The sequence below is a fragment of the Sodiomyces alkalinus genome, assembly GCF_003711515.1.
Source record: "Sodiomyces alkalinus F11 unplaced genomic scaffold SODALscaffold_2, whole genome shotgun sequence".
NCBI lineage: Eukaryota > Fungi > Ascomycota > Sordariomycetes > Glomerellales > Plectosphaerellaceae > Sodiomyces > Sodiomyces alkalinus.
In genome coordinates, this window is record NW_021167080.1 from 5,628,189 (window position 1) to 5,650,578 (window position 22,390).

Below are 22,390 nucleotides of genomic sequence, written 5' to 3' on the forward strand. Positions count from 1 at the left end.
CCTTGCACATATCACTCTGTCCGAACTAACAATCAATCAAACGACTTTTTTTTTAATCTACAACTGTACTAAAAGCACTCTGAACCCCCCGAATCATGAGCAACGACCGGACAATTCGATGATTTTAGGGCAAGTCCCTCCCCCCACCAGCACGGACCCGGACTGATAAAAACACAGTGGGTCCCGGCACCGGCATCGGGGGGTTCTGGCCGTCTGGGTTAATCCGCCGAGGAACTGGCCAACGCTACAACCAGGCGATCTTCTGGACGGAGTTAGTAATACCCGCCTGTCTCCTTAGCGGGAGGAAGCCAAAACTGCCTGCGTCTGGCGGCACATTGGTTGTCTTTTCGAGGTCTATCTGGAATAAGGATACGCAAAAAAATACACGTCTTATTCTTATATCTGCTTCCGTCACAAATATCATATATTGTCATCTCGATTATTCTCGAACCGATCGATGTCGCGGCCTAACAACTAGGACGAGAGTACGTCCGGCTCATCAGACGCTGGAACCTGCCGGACCTAGACACCGGCCCTCGAGCGTACCTTAACCTCTGCCGCTACCCCGCCCCCTACATTCCAACATCCCACTTTGCGACCCCTCCCTACCTTAAGCGGCGCAAGAACAAGCTAATAATCAGGTACCACCACCACCACCACCACCACCCTCTTCAACCTCATCGGTTAAACCCAACTTCATCTTCCCCCCAACCGTCACCGCCGCCCAAATACGCCACAAAACATAAAGGAAGGAGGAGGAAAGCAGATCACAAAACAGAACAACAAAAAGAAGAAACCCCAAGAAGGAAGAAAGAAAGAAAGAAGGAAAATGGCAGCCCCCACCCCCACCAAAGACCGCATAACTTGCCACATCCTCGACACCACCACAGGCCGTCCCGCCCGAGGCGTCCGCGTGCGCCTCTCCTCCCCAGGTTCGACCAGGAACAGCGCCGACCCAACCCTCCCCCCGACCCTCTCCGGCGCCTCAAAGACCTTCGAGTCCCTCACCGACGACGACGGCCGCGTCAAGTCCTGGCTGCCCTACAGCTCGGCCACAGCCTCGGGCGACGTCCCCGTCTACACCCTCGAGGACGTCCTCGGCGACATCCGCGGGCCCTCGCGCTGGACCCTCCGCTTCGACGTCGAGGGCTACTTCGCCGACCAGGGCAAGGACTGCTTCTTCCCCGAGGTCGTCGTCGTCTTCAACGTCCAGGAGGGCCAGGGCTATCATGTCCCCCTCTTGCTGTCGCCGTTTAGCTACACCACCTACCGCGGTAGCTGAGGATCGACACATTTTGCGGTGAAGAGGAAAACGAAGAACCGAGTGCATTAGCATGTCCTTCCTGAGGAGGAAACGCGGCGCATGGCGAAAGAAGAGGCTATTGTGATTGGCAGTTGGAGAGTTGAAGAACGAGAAAGAACTGAACTATCAAAGCGACCTACCAACGCCGACCGACTGATTCCATAAATATAATATCGCAGCAGCTGTGGCCATGACGGTTATGATATATTGCTAGAGTGTTCTCAAGGAAAGCTACCCCCCCCCACTCGTGCGATAAGACTGAAGTCAAGTTTGTTGCAAGTCCGCCTGTTCCGTCGGACGACTTCGGACTGTTTCCCACCGTCCATCGCAGCCTCCGTTTTGCTATCAGTACCCACCAACTCCCCCTAGATAAATACACAAACAATGTAATGTACTCAGAGCCAAGTAGTTAAATGCTGTTGGAAGAAAAAAGGATTAAGAAAAATAGAAACTCCGCGCTAACAATATTTTAATCCCGAATATCGCTTGTCGTTGTCATGGTATCATCATTAGAACCAGGATGCGGCACCTTCGTTTGGCTCGCATTCGTGGTCCTTCGGTATGGTCGGCCGTTATTAGGAGTTTCGGTGAAGGGGGGGAATTGGTGGCGTTGCCCCTCCCTACCCTTCCATCATACTTTCCTGCGGAGGCCTAGCCGACGAAGCAGGCTCCTCTTGTATGAACGCTCGGAAGAAGTCGGAGATGTTTCCCCTGCGCTATGGGATAGGAGGCTATCCCCGTCCTTGCCGCGGCTCATGTGGCCAGTTCTCAAGCTGATTTCGGGTGGCGTTTGCGGGGGGTTGCTGGAGGTGCGCCGGGATTGCAGGCTTGCTTCAAAATCCATGGTTGATATGGGCGACATGGGTGGCTCGAGCATGTCCTCGTCCTCCTCGAGGACGACGTCGCTGTACATGGCCTGCATTTGCTGTGTGATACGGCCGTGGCTGATGGTACGCTTGTGCTTTTGCCGGAAGGAGCGAGACGACCGGCCTTTTTTACTAAAAATGATATCCTCCTGACTGATGACGGCATCGGGCGATATATTGGCCTCGGGATGTGGTAGGGTGGTGTTTGACACTACGGGAGGAAATTGAGCTTCAATAAGTCACGGGCAGTGGGGATTTCTCGCTCGGGTCCGACATACCTCCGTTAAAGGGTTCAGGGAAACCCGTGTCATGATTTGGAATCCTTCGCCTGCTGGAGGTCGAAGTTCGTGGACTTTGGGTATCCGAAGTCATGGTGGCGATGGTTGCCGATCCGATTAATTGTGGATGAAGAAAGAGGACGGGAACTATTATAATTACCCGTGGTCGATGCCGTCGGTGGACGTGAGGGGTATTTGAAGGAAACGGCAGGTGAAGGAAGGCGGCATGCACCAAGAGGGGTCAATTGCGGCCGCTGCAATGTAAGGTACTTCGTACAGCTGTTAGTTTGACAATGACGGTAAATGGAGCACAAAAAGACCGCCGTCTAAGGCAGGTAGGTAGGTGTATGACTTGAGTGGCTGTGATGATGTGTTCTTTGTCGACGACAAAAGAGTATAGATAATAAATGGATTACTGGAAGATATTGAATGGAAAGGACTGTAATAGAATAGAAACGGTCAAAAAGAGTGAAAGGTCAAAGGAGAAAGGAGAAAAAGAAATATGAAAAAAAAAAGAAGAAAAAAGTGTATAGATGTATGTTACTGAGGAACAATGAATGAATTTGTGTGGAAATGCCGCTTTCAAGGCAAGACCTGGGGTAAAAGTCCAACAATGCACCTCGGCGCCGAAATGCGTGTCAGACAGACACCGCTCGACGAATCTGTCAGCGAAGCGGGAAGTCTCGGATTGGCAAGCAGGTCTTTCTTTCCGCGTCAGGCTAGGAGGTGATTTGACCGAGTAATAATAAGGGAAGAGAATGAATGGCAGGTAAGAAAGAGAGGATGGCCAAAAAACCGAAGAAAGGAAGTCAGAATGTGATGTCCTTTTTAATAAGGCCCTCGGAGCGGGATATTGTTCCCAAGATGGCCCCGGGGAGGCGCACTTGCGCCAGCAATTTCGGCCACTTGCTCTGACATGTCTTGATTGTACTGTACCTAAGGTACGTTGAGGTAATGACGAGGCAGCGCACGTACAACTGTACTTCAGACTTCACACACCAATCAATACCCATAAACATGGTGCATGGTGCGAAATGCGCAAGTACAACCCAATTATTTCTTGACTTTCCTATCCCCAGCATGTCATGAGAGAGCACCGAGGAGCATTCCTCTCTTCGCTAAGGCCGAAGGGTCCATTGGAGCAGGTTAACGGATAGGTGAAGCGCCTACGACCTTCCCAAGGCTATACCGATGGCATGCTTGCAGCCACACGGGATCCCTTGATCGTTGACGCCGAGGAGAGGGCAGGAAGAAGGGGAGAGGCAAAGTCCTATAGGTAATGCCAAGGATCGAATTTGTTGAGAGTCTTGGGGAGTCTTGGGGAGACTTGGGGAGTCTTGGAATAATAGTCTTGGAGGTCTTGGGGAGTCTTGGAGAGTTTTGGAAAGTCTTGGGAGGGCTGATAAATGGGAGGCAAACAAAGCCAAACGGGATTACAACGTAGGGGACCGGTGGACTTTGTGGGGAGGGTGCGGTCCAGGCCCACAACCACCAAAAGATTGACGGAAGGTGGAAGGAAACGAGCTGACTTACGTACCTTCTGGCCGGGCAGTGAAATGTGTGGGGTGGGATACGTATGATGTATCGTTGTACTCAGTTAGCGGCTGGGCGGCAACGGTGATTACGTGGACAGTGGTTACGTGGACAGTGGGGGGAGCTGAGATGACGATGGGGAATTCCGAATGGTCGAGCCCTGCCCCCGATTCCGTGAGCGTTTTCGGTGGGTTTCCGTCAACAAGCGCGCGGTTTTGTTGCTTAGAGTCCGGGGAATAAGAGGTGGAGAGGGCTTCAAAGGGAAAAAAGAAGAAGAAGAAAAAGGGACCGCTCAGATAGGCAGGGATATATTTGCCCGATCATAGAGAGGGTGCCTATGTAGTCGGTGTGGTCGGTCTGCCTATGGATGGGATCATTGGCGGTGGTGAGTCGGTGTCGGTTCAGCGGCGGCTGAGACAGACGGACGAGCCCATCCGGAGTGAATGGCGGTCCCTCCGGATGTACTCCGTGCTGTATTTGATCGAGTCGCTGCGGCTTAATGGCGAGCGGAGGGATGACGAACGCAGCTGAATTTGGACTAGGGTTGGAATGTGTTTTGCCCTGGGGCAAATATGGACGGGGTGACAATTTGTACCGAACTTATAAGATAAGGTAGGTTAGATTGAATTGTCGACTGGATGGAATTGGAGAGCCAAAGTGCACGATATAAATCGCAATGTCGGTATCGGATTGAAGGGGAGGTTGGCAGATTTGTTCGAGGGTTGGTATTCGAGAGACGAGAGAGGAGAAGAAAAAAAAGGATAAAGCTGGCCTTTGGGTGCCTGGACTTTCGACGCATGACGACCGACCTGCTGGCCATTTTAACTCTCCAGCTCCTTTGCCCCTCGAAAGGTCACATCATAGTTATCCCCTTTGCTCAGGTTCCAAGCATGTGCTCCGGTGGCAATTCACGGCTAATCATCGCCAGACCGGGAGTACATAGAGCGGCGTGCGAAGAGATCTGCTGCCCGCCTATTGGTCTTTGCGAACCGACGAAGTACACGTGTACGTGGTAGGTAATATGTCTTGGAGAACCTTCCCTTGTTGGACGACATTGCGGTGGTGGTTCTCTCGGATAGAGGGGGGACCTGGCCCGTTTTGGCCGCCCTGGACGAATGATTCAACCCAAATGTCAATCATACCTACTAGGTACCTTGCAGAACTTCTACCGGCATCATTATTCGGCGTCCTCGTGCTCTTCCGAATACCCTCGCTATATGCTATATGGAAGACAGGAAGACGAGTCTTTGCTCTACCTCGACCCATTTACAAATTACTCTTAGTAAGGGACTTTTGTTTACATGCATGACATACGCGTTCTCGCAAGTCTCCCCTCTTCATCACAAACCTGCATGCCAGCGCCAGCGCCGATGCCACCACGACCAATAAATACCTACATGACCAGACGTCACGTCTACACTCTAGTCACCTATGCCTAGAATCCGCCGCATTCTTTCATCGTCCCGTCCAGTGCCCTGCATCCGAGAGGAGGAAAAATAAAATAAAATCGCATAGCTTATTAGCTGCAAATAAACCTCAAAAAGGTACGGCGAGTCTTGAAAATCCAAAAAAAGTCGTCCGACTGTGTCTGGCCATAAAGTGGCGCTCTGGCCAGCAGGCAATAGCAGCATGCAATGCGGCCACAGAGGTGCAGCAGTGCATGATACATAATTAAAGCTCACCGACTTTCTTCCAGGACCTAGGTAATATGGCCAGACCTCACGCATCGTGGGCGTCCATCGAACCTTGATAGGTCACGTCACCCTATCTTGCTTCGTACGTGCAATTTCAAGATCACATATCCTTCACGTCTCCCGCCGTGTCGCACAACCGAACAACGCACTTCGGATGTCCGTTTTGGAGTAGATGCGTATGTATGTATCTACTATGAACTCACTGAGACATCAAAAAAGGGGGGGATGAGACAAAATCATCTGCCCTCACTGAATAATCAATTTACTCGCTTCCATCAAGTCAAGGGCTTGAATGTTGAAGGTTGGGTCGACTCGATTTCCTTCCGGTTGGACAATCTAGAGCGCCGAGGAACCAAAATCACATGCCCTCGACGGCGATCTACATGACTTGGTTCCTTGTAGATGCAAAACTCGATTCCCGAGCCGAGGTCAACAAGCGAGCGAGGACTGTTCTGATCGGTTGAAGAAACGCATCAGTGCGAAGATACATGTTTTGAAGTAGGTATCATTCAATTGGACGCTAGAAAACAGTGACAGGCTCATTCGTTGCCGACGCATAATCGTCGGGCATGTGGTATCAATCCCTCATCATAGGGCCACGTCCTCCTCACCACGCTCCGTAATTAAGTATTGGGTGCCCTGGAAAACCTCAGATCCCCGGGGATCACATCTGTCTTATTAACAATCTCCATTTTCTCGGAACTTCACCCACCACCCCCTACCCCCCACTGTCACGACACATCTGCTCATGGCTTGGAAAGGCGGTCCAGCTGTGACTGCTCCAGCCTAGTGGCGGCGACGCGACCACCAGCGTCTGCGGCCGGTGTGGGCAGGAGGAGCATGGAAGTCGGACTTGCGGTTCTCGGTACGGCGGCGCTTGGACCGGCCGCTGCAGCAGGTGACCAGGAGGATGACGGATGCGACGAGAGCGCACAGGGCGGCGACGAGGACGCACCACAGCGCGGCGCCGTAGTGTGCGTTGCTGAGGGGACTGCCGCCGCTGTCGTCGTCGTTGACGTTGTTGCGGACGGCGGAGATCCAGACGAAGTCGCAGATGAGGGCGATCGTCGTGACGAGGAAGGCCACGCCGGCGACGAGCGAGGCGAGCAGGGAGCCGAACATGCCGGAGCCCAGGGAGAGGACGAAGCCGAGGAACGAAATACCGGCGGCGATGGGGTGCAGGATCATGACGTTGGTCAGGGCCTCGGCTGTGTTTTGGCGGTTATCCGAAAATTCGGTGCCCTCTACCGCAGTGATGATATCGGTGGGTGAATAACCGATGGATGAGGAAGAGCAGCCCCTGTTCAAGGCTCCCGTTAGCATACCATGCGCTTCTCTCTTGAGATCGAATTGATTAGACTTCAGAAATGATATGTAGAGGCCTTACCTGTCGGGGATCCCCCGGACACACCAGCCAAAGGTGCCAAACGTGATCTCTTCGTTGCCTCTACCCAAGTCCACCGTGAAGAGGGAGATGTTGCTCACGGTGGGAGCTGTGATGGATGACACAACGAGAAGAACTGTTGCCGCGAGCAACAGGAATGTGCCGAAATGGCTCACAAAGCTAAGAAGACCCATTGTGACAATGCTGAGCTCCCAATACTTCCGAGTTGTTGTGAGGTGTAGCGGTACGGGTGAGCGACGTGGCGGCGGTCGTGATATAGTAGTGCCGAGAAGGATGAAGGTTTGTCCCTTGAATTGGCCTTGTTTTCCCGTCGTGGTCTATCCTCGAAAAGGTGTTCGTTCCGTGGGGCACGTGTTTACTTCAGCCTCAAAAGACGGTATGAGAGTGAATCTTCCTAGGATGGTGAGGAAGAGAGTCTCGCGACATACGGATATATAGAGAAGAAGCGGATAACACAGCCATGCTGGGAACATAGTACGGGGCCGTGCGTCAGCCACAGTCCCGGAGCTGATGAGTACGAATGCGGCCTTGTTAAAGGGGTGAGAAAACAAGGAAAGACAAAGAACGCAGCTATCCGTTCGGCATAACGAATGAGCTGGCGTACTTGGTAGGTACGTAAGGGACCAATGACGGCATGGGGATCTAAGCCCAGGGCGACGTCATCCGCGACATGGTCACCACAAAGAGAAAGCCACGAACACCCGAGCGTATGGAAACCCTCACCCGCCCTGGTGTAAGGCTGTGACGATGTCTCTGGTCGTTTTTGTGGTCGGATGACACGGCGTCCTGCCATGAATTGGTTGTAGTACTTGTCTCTCTAATTATTCGTAGGAAAAATTGGTGCGTGCCCAACCCGATTCCTCCTAGCTGATGACGTAGTCAGGCTTGGCTGAGGTGTGCAGGGACTGGGGAGACCTGTGGGGTCACCTAAGGACCGGTCCAGACTGGTAAAAGCGAGCTCTCACGCTTTCTGTGTCCGCACCTACGAAGAACGAAGTATTAATAGCTAAGGTACTTACTTACCAGGCGGACAGGAACAGCCACGCTGGAATTGGATATGTGATCCCTGGACATAACGCTATTTGACAAAATACAACGTACCTTGCCAAACTGCCCGAGATCACGATTACTACGAAGCCGATGTCAAGTCGAAAAGTACGAATGGGAGGGGATTGGGTACGTGATTGGTTGCTCGGATTAGCTTTTCAATGTCGGACTGGCCCGAGGGTTATAAAGTACGAATACCTGGTATTACCTTATTCATAAGGTAGGATTCCCCTTCAAAGAGCGTTGTCTCTGCGAAGTCGGTACCTTAGGTACCTTATCTTCTAGCGGTAATAACCGGATGTCCGTTACGGTCCCAGTTCTTCGGCATGCGGCTCTGCTTAAGACCCATCCGGTAACTTTTTCCTTTTCGTCTTCTTTTCCCACCCAGACCCACCAACGAAGAAAACACGAGAAAATTTCAACAACACGCGTCGTAGCACAAACCCCACGGGACGTGTCCTAGGGCCAGCCCTCTTATACCAAATCTCGCAACCAACTCAACAACAAGAAGCGAAGCCTGCCCGGCTAGCTCAATCGGTAGAGCGTGAGACTCTTACTACAAGAGGTCACAATCTCAAGGTTGTGGGTTCGACCCCCACGTCGGGCTCAATTCCTGACGAGATCTCAATGGTCCCTTCATTTTTTTTTGTTCTCTTTACTTTTTTATTTTTCTTTGGCTTCTTCTTCTCCGTATGGATGTCCTTGTGAGTACTTTGACTGGGTGGAAGGGTCGTGTTCGTAAGTGGCGTGTACCAAGCACGGATGTTCAAGCCTCGGTGGGACCGCAGCAGTGTATAATAGAACGGAGAACGACTTCTCTCATCCTCCCTGAGGGACAAGCATTACGAATGACGAGACGGCCATAATCGAGCTTTAAAGAATGTGAATGTTGGCATCAGATTGATTAAAAGTACACAGATAGTACCATGGTAAATATTCTAAGCTAGCTATCATCAAATCATATTCCCAAGTACCAAAAAGAACAACTCGTCGCCTCTCAGAATTATCAACTTCAATTCATTCCAATCATCCGTCCAGTTAAGGGTTTGAGGAGAGCATGGGACCAGCCCATTGCTCGACCTGAACCCTGGTTCCCGTTTCTTCATATCCTCGTCAGCTTCGTTCCTCCGTTCAGCAGCCACCATACCGGACGCCCCTCTTGCCCAGTTCCTTGCGGCCGACAGGATCTTCCGGGAGAACCCATCCCCGAGCACGCTTCGCCTCCCTCTTTTCCGCCAGCTGCGGCTGCGGCATCCACGAGTCCCTCGCCAAGGCCTTCCGACGCGTCCCCTCGGCCGGGGCCCCGATGTCCGCCTTCCAATGCGCCTGTCCCGGGCTGGCCTCGTCGCCGGCCATCATGGACAGACCCCACAGAGCGAGGCAGGCCGTCAGCTCCTGGTCAGCCTGTGCCCCGGTGTCGGCCGAGAAGCCAGAGGCGGCGAAACCAGAGGCCGAGGCCGAGGCCGCGAGCTGTACTGTCGCCACTTCCAGGAAGCCAAAGTGCGGCGTGGGTTCGGTGCCGTTGCGGACCACGACGAGCTCGATCTCGGTCAGGATGAAGCCGTAGCGGCAGCCGTGCTCGCGCATGGCGTGGTGGATGGCGGCGAGCCCGCGGAGGTACTCGACCCGCTTGATGTTCCCCTCGACTCGCATCCCCGTGTTGAAGCGGTCGAAGGACCGGACGATGCCCACGACGCGGGCCGACGGTTTGCCGCCGAAGATGGCGGCCGCTGACGAAGCGTCCCCCCGGGCGTTGGCGACGAAGAGGAGATCCGATTGACCAGACGACGCGGACGACTTTGGCGCCACCGTCGAGAACTGAAGGGGCCGGTTGGAGGTCATGGCCAAGGCAGCGTTCAGCTTAGGCAGGTAATGCCCCGCGTAGATGGAATGGAGGGCTCCCTCAGTCTCGGGATGCCGTGTGCTGGTCGAGGGATTGGGGAGGAGAGGTGCAGGGACCGGGCAGTTGAGGAGGGCAGAAGCGCCGGGGAGGGACAGGATAGTGGAGGTGGAAAAATCGGACCACGACCGAACCTGACGCACGTCCCACCAGAAATGTTTGGTGTGGGGATCACGAAGGGGGTATGAGATGGTGCGCACCAACGCCGGCGCCGGATTGGGGCCAGTGAGGTAAGAGAATAGAGTAGTGCTAGGAACGGGCTCGGGGGTAGAGGACAGGCTCAGCGGAGACGGAGCACGAGGAGCGTAAGAGGAGAGAGGGAAGGAGTCTGCGACGACGACCTGCTGATTGGCAGCGGCAGCGGGAGCAGAGACGTAGGTGGGCATCTGGCGATACGTCGAAAAGGCGTATTTCTCGAGAGCGCCACCGTCTAGGCTGCAGGTGGAGGCACGACGGGACTGGAAGTCATCCTGGGCAAAATTGACAGGAGAGCAGAGAAGAGAGGAAGAGAAAGTGGAAGCAGACGAATGGTCTGGCTGAGGCGGGGAGGGGTTGGGGGTGGCATAGGGCATGCCCCAGGCGATGGACTCCGGGCTGGTGTAGCTCCGGGCGTGAGAAGGGCGGAAGGCAGACCGCTTGGGCGGGCCGCCGGAGACAGGGGGCGAGTTCGACTTGAGGCGCTTCGCAGGCGATTCGAAGGCCTGGTCCTGGGAACGGATCTTGGGCAGCAGAATAGGACCATGTTGGCGGATGGGAGGCGAAGAACGACTCGGGGTAGTCATGCGCGTGCTCACGGAGTCGGTGGTGGAGTCAGGGGTGGAGTCGGCGGCAGATGAGACGGCGGAATAGACGGAGCTGTAGGAACTGGAACGGCCATGGCCGGGGTTGCAGGGCATCTGAAGCAATGACGGATCAAAGGTGAACTGGGGTGGTGTTGCGGGTTCGCATGAGGGAAAGATGAAATCGAACGGCATGTCTGCTGCCAGACTAAGCAAAATGTTAGCGAGATGCGATAGGAGTAAGCCGAGGCGAGAGGGACGTACGTAGACATGTTGGGCTGGGGGGGTGCGAGGGTATCTGCCGAGCACAGACACCAAGAGGGCGATTATGCTATTAGTGGAGGGAAGGCAGTGATGTGTTTGCTCAAGAGACCAGCTCTTGTCCGTGAGGCAATGGGTGAAACCAAATAAGTGAAGAGATGAGATGCTGAGATGATGCCGTGAAGCCGGAGGATCGTGTTGAGGACGAACCCAAGAGATCTAAATTTTTCTTTTTGGATACCTTGAAAAGACCGAAAGGAAAGGACAGAGAATACAAAGGAGAGAGATGATTGGAAAAGAGAAGCCAAACTCCAAAGAGACGTTGCGAGATGTTGAGATGAGAGGTGGCCATGGAAAGGGAGAGAGGGAAAGGGGCCATCTTTATCCTCGATGAGAAACGGGGATCCAATGACTGGTGATCCAGTGCGACGAGGGTCAGGGACGGCGGTTCGAAAAGCCAAATCTCGGAAAGCTTGGGCCGCACGCGGCAGTCCATGGCATAGGTGTACGGAGTAGACCGTGGATGCAGACGTGGACGTGGCCGTGGTCGTGGTCGCGGTCGTGGGGATCCATGGCATGCATCGATGGGACGTGGCGCGATGCCGCGGGCGCGGGACCCTTCGAACCGGGGGGTGTCGTTTTTCATCCTACTCACTACCATCCTTCCCATCTTCCCGAACAAGACTTTGATGTGATCCGCAGCGGGACAGGGGGGGTTTAGACGGAGGCGCATGACGGCATCGTGGTGGTAGAGGAAGATGGAGGTGAGGGTCTTGTCCGCCTCGGCCATAAGACGTAACAGCCACGAATACTCAAAGATCTGAAACGAGACTACTGCCTTTGATATCTCTGACAGGAAGGTAAAAGCATACGGGTACAATACCCGCCTGATCTTCGCAGAACCCTTTGGGAGTGCTTATGGCCTATGGATATGGTCGGGTGGAGGTGAACTTGACGATGGTGGTTGGATGGAAGTGGAAGAAGACGAGGTACGTACCCAGAAAGCTTGTGGAGCTGTGCGGTGGGGATCCACAGCAAGATCCCCCAGTTCCCGAAGTCTCCTCTCCCAGAGCCAAGGGTTGGTGTTCCTTTCTTCGCGACTTTTCACTGGACGGCCACATCTGCACGCTTCCTGCAGGCGGCTATGACTCATTTCTAGGGGTGACAAGATGCAAAGTCACTTCGGCAGAAAAAGCTACCGGTGCACTACATCGCAATTAGGTCCTTAGGTACCTTACCCCACCAGAAAGCTGCAGACGATCTGCAGCTTCTAGCGTGTTTTTCCGAGCGTGTTAACTTCGTTGATGCTGACGACTCAACTCTGAACGCGGTCACCATAGTAACTCGCCCTCGTCCCTCGACCTCGTCCACCGTGATATGAACGCGCTCAGATACCACTCGACGCGACGGACAAACATTGCCAAAATCAGCAGAGATGAGAATCGTGAACCATCACCGTGACAGGACTGAGGATTAGCTTAGCCGAGAACCAGCTCACCGTCAGAGACGCTGGTACGGATCCTCACTTGGCCAGCGCATCTTTGGCTTATTGTCTATACTCCGTGTACCTTCGCAATTTCCCCCAGCCGAGCGGCAATGTATAGAATGAGCTTGCCATATGGATACGAAAAAATCGAACCTGAACTGCCCGGGCACTGGGCACTCTGTCTGTCCCGTAATGAGAGAAGTGGTTCAGTGTATGGACCCTACCTTAGCCGCCACTTTCCAGCCCCACCAAAAGCCGTACGTTGTACCTGAACGTTTATGGCGGCGTCCGAGCTTCCCTTGTAACCGCCCATCGGCTAGATGCCGTCCGCACGGCGCTTACACAGACGACATAGCTGGCGCGCTGCTGGGCCCCTGTCCCGTCCATCAAAATTACAACTGCACAGCTGACATTGAGCGCAATTGTTCCTTACCGTGTAATTAATACCTGTACTTCCCACCAGCCACCCGGAGGCATCGTTGTGAGACGTCAACTATGGCTTTGTCTAAGACTTGTGTCATCATTACCGGGCCGCCCCCGAATCCGCCGCCGTTAGTTCCCTCTCAGACAATGTTCGCAGCACGGGATCCAGCATGAAAGCGCAAAGTTGCCCTAATGTCTCTTGTGCGCCGGTTCTCTTCACTTGCCGCCGCAGCGGAGCCTCACAGAGCTGACTGTGTGAGCCTGAACCTGAAGCGATGCGTGCACGTACACCATGCAGCCGCGACGGTAAGCCGCGGTCTGGCTTTGTTTTAGCGACGGCGGCGAGCGCTAAGCCAAAGCGCCGTTCAATACGTAGAAATTTGGTACTTGGACTCGGCCGTTGATTAGTGGAGGACGGGAGGCTCGAACGGTTACCTAATTCCCCTGCGAGGTCTAGATCATGTCCCCATAAAAAAAAGGAATCTACGGATAGTTCTTAAAACGGGACGCGGGAAAGTCGAGAGAAACGGGAACGGAACAGGTCACCATTGCACAGCCTCGAAACTCCTGGCGCGTAGCTGCCACGTTTTACGATCCCAGCGCCTGCGATGGAAAATATACGTGTACGGGAATATACAGGAACGCGACGGCGCTGTTCTGTATCGGCATTGGCTCAAAACGAGGTACACACATTCTCTGGCTTGCCATTGGTTACCAGTTTCGCGCCCAACGGTGAGCTGCCAATCTCGACGCGACGCCGTGAGGTTCCATCCAATCGGGACGCGAATTGTCGTGCCATCCACTCGGTTGGTTGATAAATAAGGATTGAAGGTCTTGGCATGCGCAACGGCCCTGCGTCCGTACTCCGTCCCGAGGATAGACAGATGCGGGCGAACGACGGACTGATGAATGCAGAAAGCAGCCTACACTAATTAGAACTCGATCTTCCCACGACAGTGTTTCCCTACCCCATGTTTTGTTTCAGAAACATCGGCCACATCTACCATCGTGGTGTTTCATCTCTTCTTTATGCTATGACTCACAATAGCCATGAACCAGGCTTGTCGGCCTGCATTCAAGTGGAGGATCCGGCAATCATCTTATCCCTAGGGAACCGGACAACGCAGGCGTCGGGCGAGTTGGGGAGCAGAGCTAAGCTCTCTAAATTGCAAGACATGACAGAAGGAAGTCTCCGTCGCCTCACTTCTAATTATCGTTGACGAATGGCTTCCTCCTTTCAATATATGGTCGTCACCTCCACGATCCACGTTAAAAACATCTTCATGTCGGCACCTTGACTCCAGTCGAAATAGCCTCACCCAATAGTGTACTTGTAATGAACTGCTGAAGAGGCAGACACTCCGGGGAATTTGTGTGCTCTCTTTCCATGCTAGGGCCAGGGGAAACCTGTGAAGCAAGCGACGTCCATCGCTCATGGCGTGCAGGAGACTTAGGTTGCCTGATATTCCGTTGGGCCCAAGACGATGATGTTCTCCAATGCCGCGAGATTCGCAGTCAAGATGTATCAATTCCCTTCCGTTATTATGAGGCCGTTTCATCAGGCATGGGTGCCGCCAATCCCTCCCTGGTATCAGTCATTGTCTGGAAACCAGATATAAAGTGCAGCAGTACCTTATATACATTGTTCTGCGTGCTGTCGAGCCTGTCATCAGATCCCGAAAGACAAAAACCATTAAACCGTAAGGTACAATTCCGTTCAACGCCAGCGACTCCCACCGTGATTGATATTGGAGAGGTGGTCCGAACCCTTTCTCGTCCCGGCGACGGGCATAGGAAAGTCCCGTTATTCGTCGGCCCCCTAGTAGTCTCCCCTGCCGAGAACCCCTCAAATCCGTTTCCCTGCTTTGGAATCCTGTCTAGAAATGAAGAACATGCCTGGCACCGCGTACGTATATCTAATTTTTTTTCTTTCGTTTCGTCGTTTCTGTGAAGCCCGTGGGAACCGAGGGAATTTCGATAAGACAGCGAAACAATGTCGAGATCCGATGCGATATTCTCGTTCGTGGGAAGGCTTTTTCTCTCTCTCTTTTCTATAACCTTGGTTGTTGTCGTGAGTCGTGAGGAGGGGAAGAAAAAACAGGGTGGAACGCCAGGGAAGATGACGGCCATCTTCAGCCCGCATCCTTGACGTTCTCTTTCACGTTCAGTGCCCACTTCAACTTGTTCAGCACATCCCTCGTCTCCTGGAGCATCCTTTCCTGCTCGGCCTCCCTCTCCGCCGCGTGGGTCTTGATGTCCGACAGCGCTTCCTCCTGCTGACGCTTGTACTCCTCGAACTTGGCCTCCATCTCGTCCCGCTGCCGCTTCAGCTCGCGGATGTTGCCGTCCTGCTGGTCGCAGAGCTCCTGGAGCGTCGATATCTTCTCGTCGTCGCGCCGCCTCTCCGCCACGAGGTCGTCCATCTCCCCCCTGAGCTTCCGATGGACCCGCTTCACCTCCTCGCCTTGCTCCCGCCAGTGCGACGAGATGGCGTTGTACCGCCCTTCCATGAGCGCCGCGTACGTGTTGGCCTCTTCGACCTGCCGCGTCGTCGCCACCCGCGTCTTCTCCATCTCGGCCCGCCAGTTGCTCTCGCGCTCCAGCGCCTCGGCCGCCCGCTGCTTCTCGTGGCCCACGGCCCACATCAGCGTCTCGACCTGCCGTTCCTTGCGGGCCAGTAGTGTCTTGGTCACCGACGCCTCGAGGAGCTGGCTTTCGTGCTCGCCGATCATGCGCTCCATCCGCTCCTCCGCCACCTTGGCTTCCCGCTTGGCCTCGTCCGCCCGCAGCCGTTCGAGTTGGATTTCGCGTTTCAGCGCGTCATTGTCGCTGACGAGCTTGTTGATCACCCGGCCCGTCTTTCCCAACCCGGCTTTCCCGATCGTCGAGTCCCACGCGCCCGGGTTTTCTTCTGATTCCTGCCTCATCGGGGAGACCATCGCACGTATTGTGGCGTCGCCGTTGCTCGTTTGCGAGCTGTATCGGACGTCTGAGGCTCTTTCTTGGTGGGACGACGACATGGTGATTCTGCTCGCGTTGCTGTTGACCGAGCTGGAGAAGGGCGAGGTACGAGAGGGGGCGTCGGAACTGGTGTCGCTGGGGTCTCCGAAGCTGGGTACGGTGCGGATGGTCTGAACCATGGTAGGAGTCGCATGTGAGGAAGGCGTTGGGGAGCTGAGGGTAGCGTGGTTGTTTTGGAGACGATTCACGCTTCGGGAAGAGGTAATGGCAGTTGTAGGGCTCGGGGTTGACGGTGCATTTGGTAAATATGGTGGTTCGCCGGGCTGTGATGCTGGTGTTTGTCGGGTGGCTATCAAGCTGTTAGCTGGCTGCTCTCGCATGAACCATAGTGGCGATGATGCTATTATGTTTGAACCTTGCTACGCGGTTCTGTTTTCCGTGTTGAGACCAATATAGCAAAGCAGAGACACGAGTTGAAGAGAGCGACAAAGGGGTTTCCATACCGTCTCCTAGGTCTTTGTCCGTAGAGTTGATGGATATGTCTATCGATTTAGAAGAACCATGGGATTTTCGATACTTCTGTAATCGACTTCGCATGTCTATTGCCCACCTCCCAGCATGGGAAGAAGTCCACAGCAGCTGCTGTGCTATGAAGAATCCAGTGGCGGCCGCGTTTTTGGACACGAGCGACTCGTCTATCGAGAGAGTGACGGGGATAGGTAGATACCTAGGTATTCAACTAATCGCTGGCTAAATCGGAAGGGGAGCGACAGTGATCGAAATAGAACCTGAATGGGAACCGAAGCGAGTTAGTACAAGTACAATTCGAAAGGAGAATGTAATTGAAGCCATTCAGCCAAGAACAAACCTGAAAATGAGCGAACGGTGTTAATTGTGAAGGAGGATGGAGGAGAAGAAACACGTCGCCCATTATTAGTCTTTTTCTGATGAAAGCCGCCTTCTGCCACTCTCGGCCAGGTACAGGATTGAGTACCTTGGGTCTGTCAGGTACCTTACCTTACAGTGCATGTATTCTTTGGTTTCTTTGGTTTCTTTGGGGACAGGACATTTGAGTTCCCGTACACGTACATACAACGTACACTGGCCGGCCCGCAGCGCAATGACCGTCTTTTTCCCGCCCCACTAAAGCAGCCACTAAAAACAACTTTCGAGCCTCGTTGCGTCCCACCAGCACGGACAGGTCATGAGCTGGGGGACCTGTCAGCGTGTCTGCCCCTGTTAAATTACCTCATAAGCTCTAGGCGTCTGGTCTGTAAGGTACTTCACAGTTTGTAATTATGAGCTGCCGCCGCCTTCTCAGCAACTCGAGAAACCCGACCTCAAGTCGGCCTGAAATATACGAACTACCTTACACTACCTATCGTTCCCTTCATCTTTCAGGCCAATGAGCTTGGCCCTAACCAAGGTAGGTATTGTTTGTGACTTGCTTTTCCTGACCTACGAGTAAGACCTATCCTATCACCCTCCCGCTCCTGTGTAGTGTGAGTCTCTGTTCAATGTAAACTGGTTCTTCCGAGATTCCCACGAAGTATTCTTACGGATTATGTCGTCGGGCTTGGCGAACGACACCTCCGTTGGATACCGCCTTGAAGACGTGCCCCATCCAAAATACACACCCCTTCCGATAGTCCCTCTTCGCGTTCTTTTTTCCTTGCGACCCCGTCCCATTGCAGACACCAGAATCAGACCAGTTCCCAGACGATCCGAATTCCCCGAGTCCCGTTGCGGTGGGGGAGCATCAGAAAAGGTAAGGGAGGGATTAGCTCCATAACGTCAAGTACCATCCTCGCCAATGCTAATAATGGTGGCGCGGCGCTGTGAGACCGAAACGAAACAGATTAAGTGTCGTACGGAGGTAGGTTGCAGGTTACATGCCCGCCCCCCCCCCCCCCCCCCCCCCCCCCCCCCCCGGCTGCCTCACGCCGCAGCGACAGCGGTGGAAGAGGTTGCTGTGCCATTATTTTCTGCGTCCCGGGTGGCCGCCTCCAGAAAGGCCGGCCGGAACTTGGCCAGGTATTTGCCCGCCATCGGACGCGCCTCTTCGTCTAAGCAAAAAAAACACATGTCAGCTACGCATCAGACAACGACAGGAACGGAAACAAGGATTAGTGTCTGACTTACACTCTTGCCATATTTCTTGCACAGTGTCGAGTGCGAGCTCCTTGGCTGGTGGCCGCATCATTACCACATATAGTAGGCTCGTCAGCGCCAGTGGCACCACTGAAGGATCTCGGCAGATGAGTTTCACGCGAGAGAAGATAGCCGCCGTCAGGTCTGGGATCTCGCCGAGAAACCGTGTCAACACCTTATCTTGCGCATGGAGGTACTGGGAAAACCCGTCGATGAGCTTCAGCGCCCACTTTTCGTAGTGAAGACGTGGGTGTCCCCCTTCCTTCTGTTGCATTCGATCGTTATACCACTCCTCCGCTAGCCAGGTAATAGCGACGTCGATTCGTCTCCGGAAGTCTTCCAGCACGTAGGTGTATAGGGACTCCCGGATGCTGTCGCCGAGAATAGCCGGGGCCGGGGAATCGCTATACTCGTCCTTGATGGAGATTTCACCTTCCTCGGCAGAACACCGGCTTGCCAGTCGCGTCACGATGGCAATCCACGATTCTCTGTCGTTGCTACCGGCCGCCAGCCTATTGATGCCAGACCGTGGCCGCTTGTTGACGTCCTCAAGCGTCTTGACGAACTCGAGCAGTGACAAAACGGAGCCCTGGCCTCCGCCGAGCGCCGCCTCGGGTGTCAATGGGGTGGGCGGCGGTAACTTGAAAGACTTGAGAGACAATTCCGTCACATCGGGCTGGTCATTCGCCTGGCCGTCGAGTTTGTTCAAAATTTGTTCTGTATCCTCAGCCGCAAAGAAGTCGGGTTCATAGTCGTCGTCCTCGTCCTCGTCGACACCCAGAGGTGCCGTGTTCGGATCCAGTTCTGGGATGGGCATCGCCGCCAGAGCGGCGAACCTTCCTTTTATCCCCTACAAGAAGAATCCGTGTCAGCTGCACAACGCGCTCGGACGCAAGAAAGTCGGTATGACATACCTCAACGGCCTTGGACAGGAGTTGCGGATTGATCCTTGCCAATGTAGATACGTTGATTTTCGCGACCATGGCAGCGGGGACCGTCGAAATGTCAAAACCCTTGAGCCCTTCACCACCACTGAGGGTATAAACGTCGGCCAAGTTATGGCGGCCAGGTGGCAAGGGGTCAACTTGAAGCTGCTCAGGGTTAGCCGGCGGTGCTTGCGTCCGTTGCCGTTTGGCGTCAGCTCCGGCGGATTGTGCTTCTAGCGCGCGTTTCCGCCCTGCTTCTTCGAGTATCTCGCTGCGCATCCGCATCATTCCCTCCACGTGCTGTTGTATCCGCTGAGCAAGAGGACTATGCGGATCACTACATATCGGACGTTAGCCAAAGAAAAAGAAAAAAAAAAGATCTACCAGTACGAGATGACGGGGTTTGGTAACATGCCGTTTCGCAATGTGAAGCAGGAGCATGCGCGTAGTCTTCTCCATAGACTTGATGAGCACTCGGTTGCGGGGGGTCACTGGTGAATTGGCTAGTTTGAAAGGGTTGAAGTTGAAGATGGCGTTGAATATCCTGTTCACTGTATTGGGTCGCGTCCGAACGAGGATGGCGAGGGAGTTGAGAATGGCATCTACGAGGAGGGCGTCGCTACACAGAAATCATACCGCCCGTTAGTCACTGGCGGCTAGCGCATAACAGGTCTAGGCGGTCGGTCGCAGTTCCTCACCTGCTATGATCTTGCAACCCCCCCAGAATCCGATCTAATAGACCGGCTGCTTCAGCCTCTAAGGTACGAACATCGAGGGTTTGATGGTTGGGCGGTACTTTGTCTAGGGAGATGTCGAGGGAATCGCCTCTCTGCAACGGGCACGTCAGTGTATTTGTCCCGGTCTATCTCTAGGATATCCTGAGGTCGTACCCTAGGCTCCTGTGGATTGACAGGTGACTGGGCCAGCACAACGCGCTGCGCAAACTTGACGCAACATATCCTGACTGACGGCTCAGCCTTCTCCCATATCTGTAGAATCCTGGCTTTGATCTTGGTCATGTGCTCCCAAGTCATGTTATCGTACGAGTTGTTGATGCTGCCCGACGTTGTCAGTGCTTCTGCTGGCACGAGCAGGTTGTTTGAGAATCTAGAGCAAAAACTTCCGACTCACATCCATCGTAGTGTCAGCGGGTATATACTCGCAGCCGCCTGAATGGCACTACGGAGAACTTGTATATCCTGTCCGGGGTCCTCGAGTGTGTCTTTTAATGTTTCGAGAATAAAGGGCTGCAAGGTTTCCTTGTCTCCAAGGGGGATCGCTGGTGTTGCGAAGGCCTCGGCCAGAAAATCGACACCCCATCTTCGCAATTCGATGTGGGCAGACGGGGAGATGATGGGTAGAATGCTCTTTATAACGCTTGAATAGTACTTGACGTCGCCCAAAACCAACTTTCGCGCGTCGTTGAGCTGCCGTATTTGGTCGCTGACAGAAAGCTGAGGAGCTGGCATGTTGGGCAGGCAATGGTGAGAAGAAGGTAAGGGGTATTTCAATGTCGACGTGCACGACGAATGACCTGTCGAAGAAGTCTGAATGGGGCGGAGAAGAAGTGTTCAAGGAATGCGGCTGATGCGGTGTTAAGATGAAGGCATTATCGGGTTTGCGCGTAGCGAAGCAGAGCAGCAGGCCTTGGCCCAGAATCGCAAAACTTTCTCAGCGTTCAGGATCCTCAGCATGCACACCTCGCTGGCATTAGTACTGTTTGTCTTCTCTGATGATAATAAGATTTCGGTAAATTTCGTCGGTGCAATGAAACAGTGTTGTTGGATGTTTGCCTGGATTTGATCTGTCCCGGGGTGCTGTGAACTGAAGTGTAGTGTGTTAATAAGGTAGGTAGGGTAGGTTAAAAGATGGACAAGCTTCGAACCAGAATACGCGACGGGAAAGCCATTGCGTAGGTGGTCAATGCGTCACCTTCCGCAGGGCAAGCCTTATTCTACATAGGTACCTGGAGCTGGCGAGGACCCTTGTGACTGGGGAACATGTAGCCGCGACATATGTCTTCAGAGGTTTGCCATGTGTCATAACTACACCGACCCGACGTACGTCAGAAATTCGGGACAAACATTATTCAATAACGCGCAAATACGAGATGACAATTCCCCCTGACTGTGCTCTTCCCACAGGGTTCAGATTGATTTTTGGGCGAAAGATGAGGACGTGTAAATACAACGGGGAAGTAGCTGGTACTTCGATATGTCAGTATCAGATATTCCGACATTTCTCCGTTGAGCTTTATGATCGGCAACTTTCAATTGTAGTGTAGTTCCATCCCATCGGCGCCATTGCCTTTTTTTCCGACTTCACCACCGACGACTTCACCAACGACTCTTGACCAAGACTTCTTCAACCTCCAAGCGCCCTCGAGTCACCAACTGACGCTTCATACGAGCTCCCCAGCACTCCTGAAACATTGGGAACTCCCATCATGGTCGGGTGGGTGACTGTGGAAAGTCGAATGCTCTGCTCGGAAGTGGGCTGATCGAGTTGTAGGCCACGGGTATCGTCGTACTACGACCGCAATCTGAGGCAAGGCCCGGCCTTGATCAGAGCGCGGAAGCCATATCTCGTCAGAAATACCGTGGTGGGACTGGGCTTAACTGCGCTTGTTGGGACTGTTTGTACGTGAAGGACTGACGCTCTCCGTTCCCGACCCTGACCGTGGCCGCTGACGACTGCAATGACTAGACTGGTACACAATCAAGGCTGTTGGCCAAGATAATTTCGAAGACGTCAAAGTACCTGATACGCCGAGGCAACCCCAACAACCCAAGTCTAGCTGAGAGCCTGCGGGGCCGATTTTCTCTCTCCGCTTCGCATGCAATCGAAGTTGTACGATACATGGCACTGGGCGAAAAGGCGGCCTCCGAAGTACGAACAGTCCGATGGAGGGGATAGAGGGCTCGTGGCGCCAGGAGTCAGTATTGAGCCAGGTCCCTTTTGACCAGAGATGGGCCGAGGTGTCGGGGGCGAGTTATGTGGTTTATATGTAAATATATTTTTTGTACACCTACAGACAGCCATTGGTTCTCGCCTCTTCTTTCATCAACCAGCCCGAGATATGTCGAAATTCCCAGTGGAGTGAATGAGGTTAGTGCAGTCACGATAGTTCCGTTGGTTATATGGGAGGGAGAAGACACCCCGCTTATTTGAGGACCTTATGTGAGGAGCCTCTATTGCTATCTCGATATCTCTGTAGTCCTGGGCTTTTTGCGAGTTGGAAGGTCATCTATCCTTTGTGTCGACTCCGTTTACAGCCGCCTGAGGCTTTCTTTGGTCTCAAGGTATTGTTAGGTAGGTAGTGGGGATGGCTGGTGCTTGGCTAAGGTTGAGAATAATATTCAACGAACGTGGGGAGA

At 53.7% G+C, this 22,390-nt stretch overlaps 9 protein-coding genes and 1 non-coding gene across 10 annotated transcripts; 5 read left to right on the top strand and 5 right to left on the bottom strand.

Moving 5' to 3' along the window:
* Positions 1-408: 408 nt before the first annotated feature.
* Positions 409-1,766, top strand: SODALDRAFT_292352 (Hydroxyisourate hydrolase). The gene has a single exon (XM_028608690.1). It carries the CDS (start codon positions 830-832, stop codon positions 1,280-1,282), a length of 453 nt encoding a protein of 150 aa, XP_028469358.1. The 5' UTR covers positions 409-829; the 3' UTR covers positions 1,283-1,766.
* Positions 1,609-3,030, bottom strand: SODALDRAFT_122468 (hypothetical protein). Its single transcript, XM_028606637.1, has 3 exons — positions 2,992-3,030; positions 2,448-2,716; positions 1,609-2,380 (listed from the first exon to the last, which is right to left on the bottom strand). The coding sequence occupies exons 2-3, from the start codon at positions 2,539-2,541 to the stop codon at positions 1,935-1,937; spliced, it is 540 nt and encodes a 179-aa protein (XP_028469359.1). The 5' UTR covers positions 2,542-2,716; positions 2,992-3,030; the 3' UTR covers positions 1,609-1,934.
* Positions 3,031-3,853: 823 nt separating this feature from the next.
* Positions 3,854-4,511, top strand: SODALDRAFT_357608 (hypothetical protein; the record flags this gene model as incomplete). The annotated part of the gene is made up of 3 exons (XM_028614018.1): positions 3,854-3,956; positions 4,045-4,167; positions 4,285-4,511. The coding sequence occupies 3 exons, from the start codon at positions 3,854-3,856 to the stop codon at positions 4,509-4,511; spliced, it is 453 nt and encodes a 150-aa protein (XP_028469360.1).
* A 266-nt stretch (positions 4,512-4,777) lies between these two features.
* On the top strand, positions 4,778-6,234 carry SODALDRAFT_357609 (hypothetical protein; the record flags this gene model as incomplete). The annotated part of the gene is made up of 7 exons (XM_028614019.1): positions 4,778-4,977; positions 5,340-5,450; positions 5,555-5,636; positions 5,734-5,830; positions 5,955-6,000; positions 6,077-6,150; positions 6,212-6,234. 7 exons carry the CDS (start codon positions 4,778-4,780, stop codon positions 6,232-6,234), a joined length of 633 nt encoding a protein of 210 aa, XP_028469361.1.
* A 226-nt stretch (positions 6,235-6,460) lies between these two features.
* Positions 6,461-7,252, bottom strand: SODALDRAFT_322663 (pali-domain-containing protein; the record flags this gene model as incomplete). The annotated part of the gene is made up of 2 exons (XM_028609742.1): positions 6,461-6,974; positions 7,062-7,252. 2 exons carry the CDS (start codon positions 7,250-7,252, stop codon positions 6,461-6,463), a joined length of 705 nt encoding a protein of 234 aa, XP_028469362.1.
* Positions 7,253-7,942: 690 nt separating this feature from the next.
* Positions 7,943-12,004, bottom strand: SODALDRAFT_377217 (hypothetical protein; the record flags this gene model as incomplete). The annotated part of the gene is made up of 10 exons (XM_028614892.1): positions 11,342-12,004; positions 11,179-11,285; positions 11,070-11,103; positions 9,274-11,013; positions 9,101-9,206; positions 8,973-8,997; positions 8,839-8,898; positions 8,697-8,760; positions 8,103-8,124; positions 7,943-7,984 (listed from the first exon to the last, which is right to left on the bottom strand). The coding sequence occupies exons 1-10, from the start codon at positions 11,854-11,856 to the stop codon at positions 7,943-7,945; spliced, it is 2,715 nt and encodes a 904-aa protein (XP_028469363.1). The 5' UTR covers positions 11,857-12,004.
* SODALDRAFT_t56 lies at positions 8,646-8,733 on the top strand. Its single transcript has one exon. It is a non-coding gene; the product is annotated as a tRNA-Lys (tRNA).
* Positions 12,005-14,278: 2,274 nt separating the features above from the next.
* SODALDRAFT_122593 (hypothetical protein) lies at positions 14,279-15,016 on the top strand. Its single transcript, XM_028606638.1, has one exon. It carries the CDS (start codon positions 14,363-14,365, stop codon positions 14,924-14,926), a length of 564 nt encoding a protein of 187 aa, XP_028469364.1. The 5' UTR covers positions 14,279-14,362; the 3' UTR covers positions 14,927-15,016.
* On the bottom strand, positions 15,017-16,661 carry SODALDRAFT_122598 (hypothetical protein). The gene is made up of 2 exons (XM_028606639.1): positions 16,440-16,661; positions 15,017-16,285 (listed from the first exon to the last, which is right to left on the bottom strand). The coding sequence occupies exons 1-2, from the start codon at positions 16,531-16,533 to the stop codon at positions 15,108-15,110; spliced, it is 1,272 nt and encodes a 423-aa protein (XP_028469365.1). The 5' UTR covers positions 16,534-16,661; the 3' UTR covers positions 15,017-15,107.
* Positions 16,662-17,862: 1,201 nt separating this feature from the next.
* On the bottom strand, positions 17,863-20,850 carry SODALDRAFT_331308 (hypothetical protein). The gene is made up of 7 exons (XM_028611427.1): positions 20,145-20,850; positions 19,904-20,069; positions 19,712-19,842; positions 19,429-19,632; positions 19,002-19,350; positions 18,079-18,937; positions 17,863-18,002 (listed from the first exon to the last, which is right to left on the bottom strand). The coding sequence occupies exons 1-7, from the start codon at positions 20,480-20,482 to the stop codon at positions 17,875-17,877; spliced, it is 2,175 nt and encodes a 724-aa protein (XP_028469366.1). The 5' UTR covers positions 20,483-20,850; the 3' UTR covers positions 17,863-17,874.
* Positions 20,851-22,390: the final 1,540 nt, after the last annotated feature.